The sequence below is a fragment of the Anarhichas minor genome, unplaced genomic scaffold, assembly GCF_050575085.1.
Source record: "Anarhichas minor isolate MPS153535 unplaced genomic scaffold, ASM5057508v1 ptg000114l, whole genome shotgun sequence".
In the NCBI taxonomy this organism is placed as follows: domain Eukaryota; kingdom Metazoa; phylum Chordata; class Actinopteri; order Perciformes; family Anarhichadidae; genus Anarhichas; species Anarhichas minor.
Genome location: NW_027466560.1, coordinates 1,495,118 through 1,508,861, shown reverse-complemented (window position 1 = coordinate 1,508,861; position 13,744 = coordinate 1,495,118). Strand labels below are relative to the sequence as shown.

General features: G+C 44.7%; 1 protein-coding gene across 1 annotated transcript; it reads right to left on the bottom strand.

The window, feature by feature from the left end:
• Positions 1 to 13,493, bottom strand: syngr1b (synaptogyrin 1b). Its single transcript, XM_076083025.1, has 4 exons — positions 13,392 to 13,493; positions 2,953 to 3,190; positions 2,416 to 2,561; positions 1 to 240 (listed from the first exon to the last, which is right to left on the bottom strand). Exons 1-4 carry the CDS (start codon positions 13,491 to 13,493, stop codon positions 1 to 3), a joined length of 726 nt encoding a protein of 241 aa, XP_075939140.1.
• Positions 13,494 to 13,744: the final 251 nt, after the last annotated feature.

The following is a 13,744-nucleotide window of genomic DNA, read 5'->3' as shown; positions in this document are numbered from 1 at the left end:
TCAGTAGTCCTGACGCTGGTAGCCGCCGGTGCCGTCAAAGGCCTCGTCGCTGTTGGCCTGGCCTCCTCCACCTCCTCCTCCTCCTCCTCCTCCTGCTCCGGGGCTCTCCAGGTCGTCCCCACCGAAGGAGGTGTAAGGGGCTCCGGCAGCATCCTGGCTGGGGTCCGTGTATTCCTGGGAGAAGAGGGCCGAGTCGGCCCCCAGCTTGTACCTCTGGAAGCCCAGGAAGGACTGGCCCGCCTTGGGGGGGGGGGGGGGGGGGGGGGGGGGGGGGTGATGATGAAGGGGAATCGCAGACAGACGGGGCAAAGAGGACAAAAAAGGTGCAGAGAAATGGATGCATGATGCGGAGATGGAGGAGGTGTTAGAGCAGAGAAAGAACAAAGAGAGAGAAAGGAAGTATTGATTAGTCGGGCTTGGGAAGCTCGTGAAGCTTATTAGTTTGAGCGAGTTAGTTCTTCAGGCGGCATCCATTATTCAGCGTGTAATGAGAAACATCACCTCAGCGACACTCTGGAATAAAGACCAAGCGGTTAAACCAAGTCTGTGTGCATCATCAAACAGCCGTAAAACCCCACAGGTCTCATGCTGGTCGATAATTACAGGTTTTTAAAGACAACTGGAGGAAAGCCGAAGACGCCGTGAGTTCCCAGAGCAAACACGCTCTCAGGGAGAAAGAGAAACCAGCGAGCTGCTCTCAGCTCCGAGGCTTCGTGAAGGGTTTACTTCACTGCAGCGCCTCCACTCCATCGGCTGCTGCACACGGGACACTTTGGGCTCTTTCAGTCCGTCTCCGTTAGATATTGAGTCGGGTTGGTTGATTGCATAATATGAAAACAATCCTTTGTAATATTTTGTTGTAGATGTTAGTTAGATGTTAGTATTCTAGACATGTAATGAAACGCATTTATGACCTAATTACATCAATCAAACCATACAAATCCTACATGCATGTGCAATGAAAACTGTTGATACTTCAATTAAATGGTCTGAAAATAACGTCCGTTTAAGTCAATCTCAGAAAACAACAAATCTTCCTGCTGAACTTATAAATAGTCAAAGAGGAGAGAGTTAAAGGAGAAAACAGGGAATGAAAGGGCCAGTGTGGAGCACTCAGGGATCTATTGGCAGAAGTGAAATATAGTTTCATTAAGTATTTTCTCTTTTGTGTTTAATCCTGAAACTAAGAATCGTTTTTTTTTAGATTGTGTTCACGCAGCACGATTACAAACTGAGTCAATGCACGGACGCGAATACTCCAGTTTAAATATTTCAACAGGCTGTCCTGAGCCGGAGACGAAGACAAAGAGACAGAGAGAGGACGTCTCACTCCGGAGCTTCTAAAAGAACCGATAGCAGAACCGCTAACTCTGGACCGCATCGATACTCCGGTCTCTTTTAGAAGCGGTTCCTGTTTAGAACCGAGTTTATCTACGATAGAACCTCGTGTTTGTACAGAGACCAGAGGAAACATACGTGTAGAAACAGTAAAACAGCTACAACGAGTCCTTCAGATCCACATGTGGAGCAGGTCCATGTTTCTACTGCGTTCTACTCTCGTCACACGGGAGAAGTGTCAGTCGGTTGCAATCTGCAACCTCGCCGTTAGATGGCGCCAAATCCCACACACTGTCCCTTTAAAAGGAATCGTGACAGTTTTTGTGAAATACACTTCTTCACTTCCTGGCAAAGAGTTAGATGAGAAGATTGACTCCCCTTTAATGTCTGTCGTTCGTTCAATATGAAGCTGGAGCCATTAGCTGGTAAGCTTAGCTTAGCTTAGCATGAACACTGAAACCAAAGAACACCAGAAATAAGTGTATTTCACAAAATGTGGAACTAAAGCTTTGAATGTACCAAAATATAGAGTAAATATATCACTCTGTAAACCTGCATGTTAGTGATGAGTGGTGGCCCGAATACAAAGTAAAAAAACATTCACTTCACAAGTTTATATTGTTTATTTTATCTCAATTTAAAAAAAGGAAATCTCCATGAATATGTCAAGTTTCTGGTTTCTGGTTATAATAATAATCCCAGTGAGCAGCTTTCATTCTGAGAACAGATTACAGGGACGTAAGAAGGCGTTTAAAGCCGGATATGTGTAATTGTTGAGTCGTGCGTATTGATGAACAATTGAATTAACCCGCCTGCACATACGTCATCGTTATAATGTGTTTGGGTCAGGAGAATAAGAGATTTAAGTGTGTTAATGCTGCAGCAAAGAGGGAGGAGTCAGGCGAGAGGTTGATGGGGCTGGGGAGGGAACAGCTTGGTGTACTCCTCTTCAAACGACACGTTCTTTAACTTCTCCATCGAGAGGAGCGTCTGAGCGCCCTGTTGGGACGGCACCGCGTGAGACGGAGGAACACAGATGCTGGAGGCGGACACATTTGAGGAGTGCAGGTTTCTTACCCAGGTGAAGATGGAGAAGAAGGAGAAGGTGATGGCTGCCCGGGCAGCGTCTCCTCCCTCCCTCAGCGGGTTGTCCTCCAGCTTGCTCACCTGCCACTGGTTCGCCAAGAAACAGAAACCCACGAACCACATGAAGGACCAGAACGCTGGGAAGAGAGACGGAGGTAAAGAGAGAGGGTTAAAGTACTGGTGATGGAAGCGTAACGAGACGCCACCCGAGACATTTTGTCTCAACAGTCTTTTTGGATTTAAAGTGATCGAACAAAAGGAAGGATGAAAGATCCACTGGATTGAAGAGGACCTGGACCTGGTGACGGACTACGTTGACTCTGTGGGAAATATGCTGCTTTCTTGAGAGTTAAGAAAGCACACCGTGTCTTTATACTCCTGTTCGTGCTGTACAGTCAACATTTCTTCTTGCTTTAAGAAGCTTTACTCTTCTGTGGGAAGATCCTTTAGAGGAGATGGTACCTGTCTGAGGTAAAACAGTGTTAAACATACAAAGGAGAAATGTCTCCACCATGGATAGAGCTTTACCTGACAACCCGACATCGGCCAGCACGGCCTTCTTGCGGTCTTTGACGCTGCTGATTTGGGGGAAGTAGACGTCCAGAGCCAGGAAGGCCATGCAGCAGAGGAAGGCCATGGAGCCCATGAAGACGCCGTAATTACAGGCGTTCTGGTTGCGGTTGAAGATGCAGAACTCCTCCACTTCGTTGGGGCGGTTGATGTAGCCCTCGTTGGCGATGCAGCCGAAGATCACGATGGAGAAGAGCTGCAGAGGAAGTGAGAGAGGACATTAAAGCAGCTTGTTGTAGCTCATGGCAGTGTCACGACCTTTGGATGGAAGCAGAGAGATCTGTCTTCATTCTTACTGTTCGGGAAACTCACACTGGCGGCATAAATTGAGCGTCGAAAGACTCACGCCGACCGCTTTTAGGGAGTCTGGTGCTCAGAAACACTTCCGCTTTAGTCCACAGGGAGCGCCAGAATCAAGACTAAACAAAAGTTAATTGGACTGCCCGGTGATGTATGAATAAGGAAAGACTTCAGCGTGGCGCTCTCAGGCCTTAATGTCACCACAGCCCTGCAGGAGAGATTTATGAATAATAATATATAATAATAATAATCCCTGATGTCTTTTTCAATGTGCCTCTGGGTTTCTCTTAAAAAATGGCGGAATAAATCTCTTCTGTAATTCAGCGCACAGTGATATGAATAATAATACAAATGTAATACGTGTGACTCACATGTGAAATCCTTTTTAAGTGTTTAATTTTTTAAATGCATGGCGGAGCGTTGAAACGTAATGCAGATTTTCTTAATTGCAACAACGTGCTGGAGAGTTGTTGTTGTTTTTATCCAGACGGCGACAAAATGGAGTCAATCATCCTGTCGGAGGAGGTTACTGTGACATCCTCCTCCAACGCTCCTCTGCACTCATTCTGCAGCGGACACACAAACTAGTGGCGACAAAATGGAGTCAATAACCACCGTCTAATCCCTCTCTCCTCTCAGACCAGGACGTCACAGGAAACAGCAATGTGAGAACACTACAGACCACTACAGAGGAGGATCAGACAACTCCATCAAAACCTCCAGGGAGCTGGTTCTGTCTGCACGAGGCTGCCGGGCGTGTTCATGTTTGTCTGAGTGCTGAGTGATGGATTCTGAATGTGTGTGTGTGTGCGTGTGTGAGAGTGTGTGTGTGTGTGTGTGTCAGACAGGTAGTTTACCCAGCTGTCTGTGTCTGTGTTTACACAATGGACAGCCGGGACACATGCAGGCTGCAGAGGGAGCAGGGCTGTCAGTCAGGATAATAATAATAATATAATAATAATATTTTATATATAGGCAATAGAGAAGGCCGTGTCCCCCCCCCCCCCCCCCAGGTCCGGTGCTTGGACAGAGTTGGGTGGTTGGTGCAGGAGGTCAGAAAGGTAGAATTTGGCTTTTCTGCAACCAGTGAACAGGAAGTAGAGACTCCGTATACGTCTCTGGTAGAGACCTGTCAATCACCGTGTAGCCCCGCCCTAAAGCATCCCCTGCTTTATGGTCTGTTTGACTCTAAATGGACCATAATGTACTAAATGAACATCATGCTGTATTGAAGAAGACTTGAAACTAGAGATTGAGACCATAAACTCATGTTTACAATGTTTACTGAGGTAATAAATCAAGAGAGAAGTAGAGTCATTTTCTCATAGACTTCTATACAACCAGAGGAGTCGCCCCCTGGTGGTCACTAGAGAGAATGCAGCTTTAACACATGAAGAAATGACTTCACCTTAAAGAACCAGATGTTGCCGCCTAGTTTTTACAGCTTCTGATTGTGATGAATGGTGTTTTTTGGAGGTTCAACAAAAAAAAACAACACAAGTGACTCAGGATAAAGAAATAAAAGCATCACTGCTTCTCTTTAGCTTTCTACAGCAAGCAGAGAGGAAACACGAGCTGGCGTCTTGAGCCTGTGTCTCGTCTTAGTGAGCATGCACAACCTTTCTCCTATTTTTAGCCTCGGCTGCATCACTCGCTCCCTCCACCCTCGTCTCCTCCCGTCTCCGCTCATTACCGGGCCCTGCCTCTGCCCACGAGCGTTCTTCAGAGAGAAAACACACTCAACCAAACCCGGCATCAAACGCGCGCACGCACGCATTTGTCCTCCGCCTCACGTGCTTTAAGATTCAGGTCAGAAAACACAAAGTCACACAATCACATGATATCAGCTCAGAATGAAGCGCGTCATGAACCTTTATTAATGCTACAGATCATATGAGACGCTCATTTTATTAGTTATGTGTGCAGATTACAGATTGTTTTTCAGGATACAAGAATATAAACATACGCACACTAAATGTAAGATACAAAATCTATCTATATCTATATGTATATATAGATATAATCAGGTTATGAGGGCGTTACTATCAACCATATTAATAGATACAGATCCCTCTGATGTTTGATTATAGCGGCTGGTTCATCACCAAAACTACATTTTACAGATGACATGTGAACACATCATGATAAGGTTATAATGTACCTTCAGCCAGTACTCATGTTCACTGAGCAGAGCCTGAAGGCATCATAATGTAACTGAAGTGAACCTCGTTAGCGGTGCTGCTAACGTTATTAGCCCTACAGCGCTTTAGTTTTCTTCCATTTAGCAGTGAGACAGGATGACTTGTTATGAAGGCCGAGGAGGCTCACGGCAGACATTAGAAGATGCTAATGCTAAGCTAAGTTAGCACTAACAAGCAGCTTCTGTGTCTATAAATCACTTAGAACCAACACATCCTGTATTCACAGGTTCTGTAGCTTTTCTTTTGAAATAGATCTAAATGAAAGGTCTGCACTGAGGTCATACGATGAGTGAGATCCGTCTCTCCTCGTTTCCTGCTAATAAAATACATAATAATAATAATACATCTTTATTGTGACAGTAGTTTGCTTCATAATGAGTTTCGATGTACACAGCCGGAGAAGGTGGAACCTGTACTTTTTTATTTCGATGCAGTCTGGATTTTGCCAGTTTCTGTAACAAGGACCTGCAGGACCTGGTTTGGTTTTTATGAAGCTCCCCCGGGAAATAAACTCATCTCTCTCTCTTCGTGCCTCTATTCTTTCTGTTTTCTCTCCGCCTAGTGACTCAAACCACCGAACACACAGACGTCTTCACTCGAATATAAGGATTTGGTTCAGGCACGGCTGAGTTGGTTTTAGTTTTTTAAACACACATCGTCTTCAGGGTCACAATTACATCTGCTGTCACATTGCAGAGCGGGCAGATTGAATTACTGAGCCGTGTTTGTGAAGGCTGGAGCTGGAGCGTGTCCTTCAAATGCACATCCACTGCAGGCCGCAAGGTTTCTTCACTGTTTGTCCCGCTAAGCCACATGCATCTACATGCACCTACGGATACTTTCACAGACACACATATTTAATTGCGCAACAAAAATGTGCAACAAGTGAAGTGATTTACTTGAACTCGCTGCACCCAAACATTCTTCAGCAGCTCAGCGGCCATGAAGCGTGGAGCATGTGATGTGGTTTCATATACGGCTCTCCTCCCCCACCGGTCGGTACATGACTTCTTTAGGTGTGTGTGTGTGTGTGTGTGTGGGGGGGGGGGGGGGCAGACGATTACATGAACATGAAAGCAGGCTCTGTGTTGAAGACACCACGAGGGGTTTCTGATCTTGTGACCATCAGAGGGTCACTTGCAAATTGCACATTAAGTATGCCGAATTGTGTGCGCGTGTGTGTGTGTGTGCGTCTGCTTTTGTGAAACTGCGTTTGAGCTATTCGTGAATTGTCGTAAAACACTCTGAATGTACGAGCTTCCTCCAGAACCTCCCTCTCTCTTCCTCCTGTACTTGTTTATTAGCGTCATTATTATCTTTAATGTTGTATAATAATGTGTTTAGATCTCGTGTTAGAAGTTAAACAGCTCATAATTCATCTCTAACATCTGTTTTATATTCATAAACATCTCCTTCAAACTACTGGATTCATTCAAGTTTATCACCAAAACTACATTTTACAGATGACATGTGAACACATCATGATAACGTTATAATGTACCTTCAGCCAGTACTCATGTTCACTGAGCAGAGCCTGAAGGCATCATCATGTAACTGAAGTGAACCTCCTGTTGGTTAGCCGTTAGCGGTGCTGCTAACGTTACTAGCTCTCCTCTGATTGGTTGTTTACAATGAAACATGATCAGAGATCAGAGACTAGAAACACATGTTCTACTGAGTCAGTAACACTTTATTGACACTCTGATGGTTAACAGTGAACTGTGAGGTTTAATGAATTATTAAATATGTACTATGTGCTCTGAATACAAATCTGAAATTTTGGCTTTAGTGTGATTGCTTCATGTGACACACACTCTCACACACACACACACACACACACACACACACACACACACACACACACACACACACACACACACACACACTGGGTCCTAAATCATATCAGTCCAGTCTGGCTGGTAGTGAATGATTTAAAGCTGCTGGCTGAAAGGCCTTTTGGATCCATTGTAAAGACCAGACAATTGATCCGGGCCTCACGTCAGCACCGGTATTCACACACTGTACCTCATACAAAGTCCTGTATAGAAAGCAGCCACACACACACACACACACACACACACACACACAGAGGGGCACATCAGACCATGGACCAGCACTGCAGAAACACTGCACAGGTGAGTGAGAACCCTCCTTTGTTGACTCATCGACTGTAGATTACACAGAATGTCACCTTCACAGTTCACGGAGAACCCGAGAGACAACAAGTCCTCGAGAACCTGAACGACACAACAGATCGTCTGCTAATGACGTCCACAGCGTTACAGCCATGTGCAATAAAGGTACGTTCATCACTGAGAAGGTTTGGATCCTCTGTAAACACAGAATATCATATATCATACATATCATACATATACCTCTGTGTTTACAGAGGTTTGTATTCAAGCTGCAAACAAAAACACAACGACAGAAAACATTCTTAAAATAAAGGAAAGAGAGAAGAGACTTCACGTCCACTGGACTGCTGAATAACACAGGATATCATATGCTGTGTGTGTGTGTGTGTGTGTGTGGGGGGCATATTGTCTGCTGCAACCTGGACTGGGGATACCTGATTGCTGCAGTCTCCATGGCAGCAGCTGCTCATGTAATGAGAGAGAGACCTCGTCAAAGTAGAATTCAAGGAGAGTCACCGCAGCACACAATGAGACGGACGCCCTCACAAGTCCGTATACACACACTCACACTCACTCACACACACACACACACACACACACACTCACACACTCACACACACACACACACACACATACACACACACACACACACACACACACACACTCACACACACACACACACACACACTCACACACACACACACACACACACACACACACACACACACTCACACACACACACACACACACACACTCACACTCACTCTGTTCATACCAGTACTCTTCAAGTGATACCAACAGAGTACTTGGTGTGCATCCATGTGAATCAACGTATAACGGTTCCTATGATATCTTAGAAAAAGTTGCTCCTCATGTTTTGTGCATTTTCCCACAAAAGTCCAGCAACACGTGTCAACTTCGATACACGCCGTCCTTTCAAAATAAACTTGTCTCCACAGGAAACTACTTTGTAATGTTTAGGGAACAAAACTCATGTTTAATAAAAGATGGTGGTTTCAGTAAAAATAACTACGGAAGCGTCGTGACTTAAGTGCAACGGTTACGAGACAAAAACATCAGCGTTGACTTCTCGTTCCACACGCGGAACAAACTGATCTCCTGAGTGATCGATCTGTTTGTTGGACTCGTCCACCTCCTCTCTCGCCCTGAGTGGGTTTTTGCGGGTCTGGTTCATGATTACGTAGATTACATGACAATTGATTTCGTGGGTTATGTACGAATTAGTTTTTCGTAGATAAAGCTACGAATGCTACGAATGCTGGATGAGAGCAGCCAAGAAGTCAACCAAACTAAAAGAAGAGTACTATTATAGTAAAGAAGAGTCTGTTTAACCAGATGCACCAAAGAACAAAGAAGAGAAGGTAGCGCCTCATCCCGACTGCAGCACGTTGACCAATCAGTGCAGAGCTCTGTTTACTGACACTGACCAGACAAATACCAGAGCGTGTGAACAATGCTCTCTGACAGACAGCTGTGTGTCACGCTTGGCTCATTTGTAAATGTAATAACTTATTTAGTTCACCACCAGCTGCAGGAATATACACCACAACAGGACTTGTGGATGCTCATAAAGGTTTTCTATAACAATGCAAACATGCAAATTAAAATAGCTTTGAAAGTGTCTGGATTGTGACACGCAGGCTCTAAATGAGAGTGTTCCTGTTTTACACGGAGACGAGGAGAATGTGCTGCAGTGCAGAGAGTCTGTGTGTTCCTCACCAGGTACACAGTGCTGCTCATCACGACAGCTGCATCTAAACCGTTATGAACGTGAATCAACTTTTATGTTACAAGAATCCGATGTTAAGATAAATCAACCTTTGACGAACTGTAAGATGCAGAGGAATGACATCATCACTATCAGAGAGCATTAAGAGTCAGTCACAACAAGTCACCTCTTAGTCTTTCAAAGAAAGCCCAAACAACAAATATCATGTCATATACATACAGGATATATATACATGTTGCCATGTTATTTTTTTGCAGCCAATAAACAGGAAGTGAACATGTATGGACTGAGGAGAAGTGACGTAGAGACGCCGTATACTCCGTATGCCGTATCTCTGAACTAAACTGACAGAGTACGTCAGAATAGAGTAAACCCCGCGTTCTTCAGACACAACTGGTGAACTTTAATCTGCGTCAATGGGCTGAAAACAACAAACACACACACACACACACACTGTACTCCCCCACAGTGTTGAAAGTGATGATAGTTTCCTCCCCCACATTAACACCATCACACAAAACATCACAACTCCGGCTGAGGCTGTTACTATGGAGACACGTTGTTGCCGGGCGACGCCAAAGGGAGTGAGTCGTCTCACATGGAGCCAGAGTGTCACTCAGAGTGTCAGTCACTCAGTCAGTCCACAGAGTCACTCCTCAGAATCCCTCCACAGAGTCACTCCACAGAATCACTCCACAGAGTCACTCCACAGAATCACTCCACAGAGTCACTCCACAGAATCACTCCACAGAATCCCTCCACAGAATCCCTCCACAGAGTCACTCCTCAGAGTCCCTCCACAGAATCACTCCACAGAGTCACTCCACAGAATCACTCCACAGAATCCCTCCACAGAATCCCTCCACAGAGTCACTCCTCAGAGTCCCTCCACAGAGTCACTCCACAGAGTCACTCCTCAGAATCCCTCCACAGAGTCACTCCTCAGAGTCCCTCCACAGAGTCACTCCACAGAGTCACTCCTCAGAATCCCTCCACAGAGTCACTCCACAGAATCCCTCCACAGAGTCACTCCACAGAATCACTCCACAGAGTCCCTCCACAGAGTCACTCCTCAGAATCCCTCCACAGAGTCACTCCTCAGAGTCCCTCTACAGAGTCACTCCACAGAATCACTCCACAGAGTCACTCCACAGAATCACTCCACAGAGTCACTCCTCAGAATCCCTCCACCTAATCCCTCCACAGAGTCACTCCACAGAGTCACTCCTCAGAGTCCCTCCACAGAGTCACTCCTCAGAATCCCTCCACAGAGTCACTCCACAGAGTCACTCCTCAGAATCCCTCCACAGAGTCACTCCACAGAGTCACTCCTCAGAATCCCTCCACAGAGTCACTCCACAGAGTCACTCCTCAGAATCCCTCCACAGAGTCACTCCACAGAATCCCTCCACAGAGTCACTCCACAGAGTCACTCCTCAGAGTCCCTCCACAGAGTCACTCCACAGAATCCCTCCACAGAGTCACTCCACAGAGTCACTCCACAGAGTCACTCCACAGAATCCCTCCACAGAGTCACTCCACAGAATCCCTCCACAGAGTCACTCCACAGAATCACTCCTCAGAGTCACTCCTCAGAGTCACTCCACAGAATCACTCCTCAGAGTCACTCCTCACCTGAGAGTGACTCAACTTCACTGTGTTCCTCAGAGACTAAACGTTAAATCCATCAACAAAAGTTTTGGCGATAATTTAACTTCAGTAAATGTTGATTTTTGGCTTTTTGAATAATGACATCATCAGTGTTTGGATTGGTTTCACTCTGCAGGTCTCCCAGTAAACAAGAACTCTCCATGTTTTGTGATGCTGCTAATCGACGGTGTGCAGGTTACAGAAATCCGGTTCAGCCGAGAGAAGTCAGCGCTTCATGTGTTAAAGCTGCATTCTCTCTAGTATCCACCAGGGGGCGACTCCTCTGGTTGTATAGACATCTATGAGAAAATTACTCTACTGGTCTCTGTACTAACATCAGGTATCATAGAGTTCTGGGTGAACACAGACGGCTACAATATTTTTTTTTCCTCTGATAGTTAACGACACAGCGTCACGCAGATTTCTCGCCAGAGTTTAAATATTTCACCTCGCGTGAGTACGGGAATGAGGCCAATGATTTGACGGGAATACACAAATTTCGTGTCGCCCGGCTGACTTTGCATTTACTTCCGTCAATTCGTGTCAATTCGTATGTAATCTGGTGTGAACACAGCGTAACATTCTGGCATCACGCTACGCAGTGATGACAGAAGGGGTTTTAAATAGAAGCATCTGCTGACTTATTTATTATTAATAATTATTATTTTGAAAAGTCAACCCAAGACCTTCAGTACAATATCACCTTGTTGAGTTTTGAGTCTCTTTCTTAATGCTGGAAATGGAAATTTTATAGAATCGTGAGAAATCTGCGGACCATGTCGAAGGAAATGAAACACAAATATGCTTCATCATATAATCATTAAATGTATTTATAGAAGCAGAGGCCTGATCTCGTGACGGGTAGAAAGCCTTTCATCTCACATGACTTCACACGGCATGCAGAGATAAATGGTAAACACGCTCACAGCACATCTTCACACTTCGTTCACATGGTCCAGTTCACTTGTAGCTTTTAGTCACAAGAGGAGAAAAGTCAAACAATCCATTCAGCATTAGTTTGGTCCATCTTGTGCACATTTCCACCCTTTAATGTTTGTTAGTGTTGACCAGGAGACAACCTCCGGTTCTGCCGAGTAAAGCCGATGCTTCATGTGTTAAAGCTGCATTCTCTCTAGTGTCCACCAGGGGGCGACTCCTCTGGTTGTATAGAAGTCTATGAGAAAATGACTCTACTTCTCTCTTGATTTATTACCTCAGTAAACATTGTAAACATGAGTTTATGGTCTCAATCTCTAGTTTCAAGTCTTCTTCAATACAGCATGATGTTCATTTAGTACATTATGGTCCATTTAGAGTCAAACAGACCATAAAGCAGGGGATGCTTTAGGGCGGGGCTACACGGTGATTGACAGGTCTCTACCAGAGACGTATACGGCGTCTCTACGTCACTCCTCAGTTTAAATATGGTAACTTCCTGCGACGGCGAAATCGACAAACTCGAGGCTTCAGAACGTCCGTTCACAAACTACTTCTTATAAACAGTCGATGGTCTTCACTTGTAAAGTTATTTTAATGTTCAGATTGTGACAGCAAGACTTTTACTGGAAATAAAACGTTCATCTTTACCCTTTCAGCTCCTTTAAATGTCTCCTTTCACTTTAAGGACACACAGACACACTCCTAAGAAATAATCCAAACTGTAAACAATGGTCTTAACTTTTGATATCTTACACGTTACCTCACAGAATAAAACCAGTACGCAGGGTTAGCAGGACGAAGGTAAAAACAAACCAGACACGTGTTTGTTTTCATGAGTGCATTTCACGAGAACCAGCTAACTTTACACATTCCTTAAGGAGAAGAGTGAACAAGGTGATAAACTAGGAATCAGACTCAGGAAACACAACTCACTCATCTCTATCTAATCATGGAACAGAAAAGAGAAATGGAGTTGGCCTTCAGTTTGTATTAAACTGGCCTCCAATGTCATTTATTTAACCAGAAGTACAATAAAAACAGAGATGCAGCTTCTACCTGATGCTCTCAAATAGTTATATATACAATCCTGTGTGTTCCTCATCCGAATCATATATATATATATATAAATACAGTATGTATATATATATAAACAGAGACCAGGACCCATTCTGGGCCTACATCAGCCTGACTTTAACTCCTTGTTGAGTAAACAGACAAATATCAAATATTAATATGTGTTACACAATATAGGAAAATTCTAAATAAATGCAATAACATAGAGCAGGATAAGATACACTCCCTGCAGGACATTTGCACGTGCAGACTGTGTAATAAAGATATTTATAAGCGGCCCGTGCAAAGAATACAACACACATATCTTTTTGTTATTTATATGTATAAATATATATATTTTTCTCTTACCCAAGACACGATGCGCAGAATGGTCTGAGGCTGCTGGAAGAAGGTGACTGGGTCGAAGGCTCCTCCGGCTTTCCCGGCTCCGTACGCCTGCATCCCCTCCATGGTCCTCCTCCTCTCTGCACAGCCTCCTCTCTGGTCCTCCTGTCCTCAAACCCACACAGAAAATATCCTCCAATCTGCTCCTGCTTCTGCTTCTTCTGCTCCTGCTGCTTCTGCTTCTTCTTCTTCTGGATGCTGCAAGCCTCCCTGTTCTCTCTTCTTGATGTTTTGAATTTAACCTTTAAATTCCCTCTCGTCCTCTTTCGATATCCGAGCAGAGGAAGCTGAATGCCAGTGTTATGATGATGCTCTCT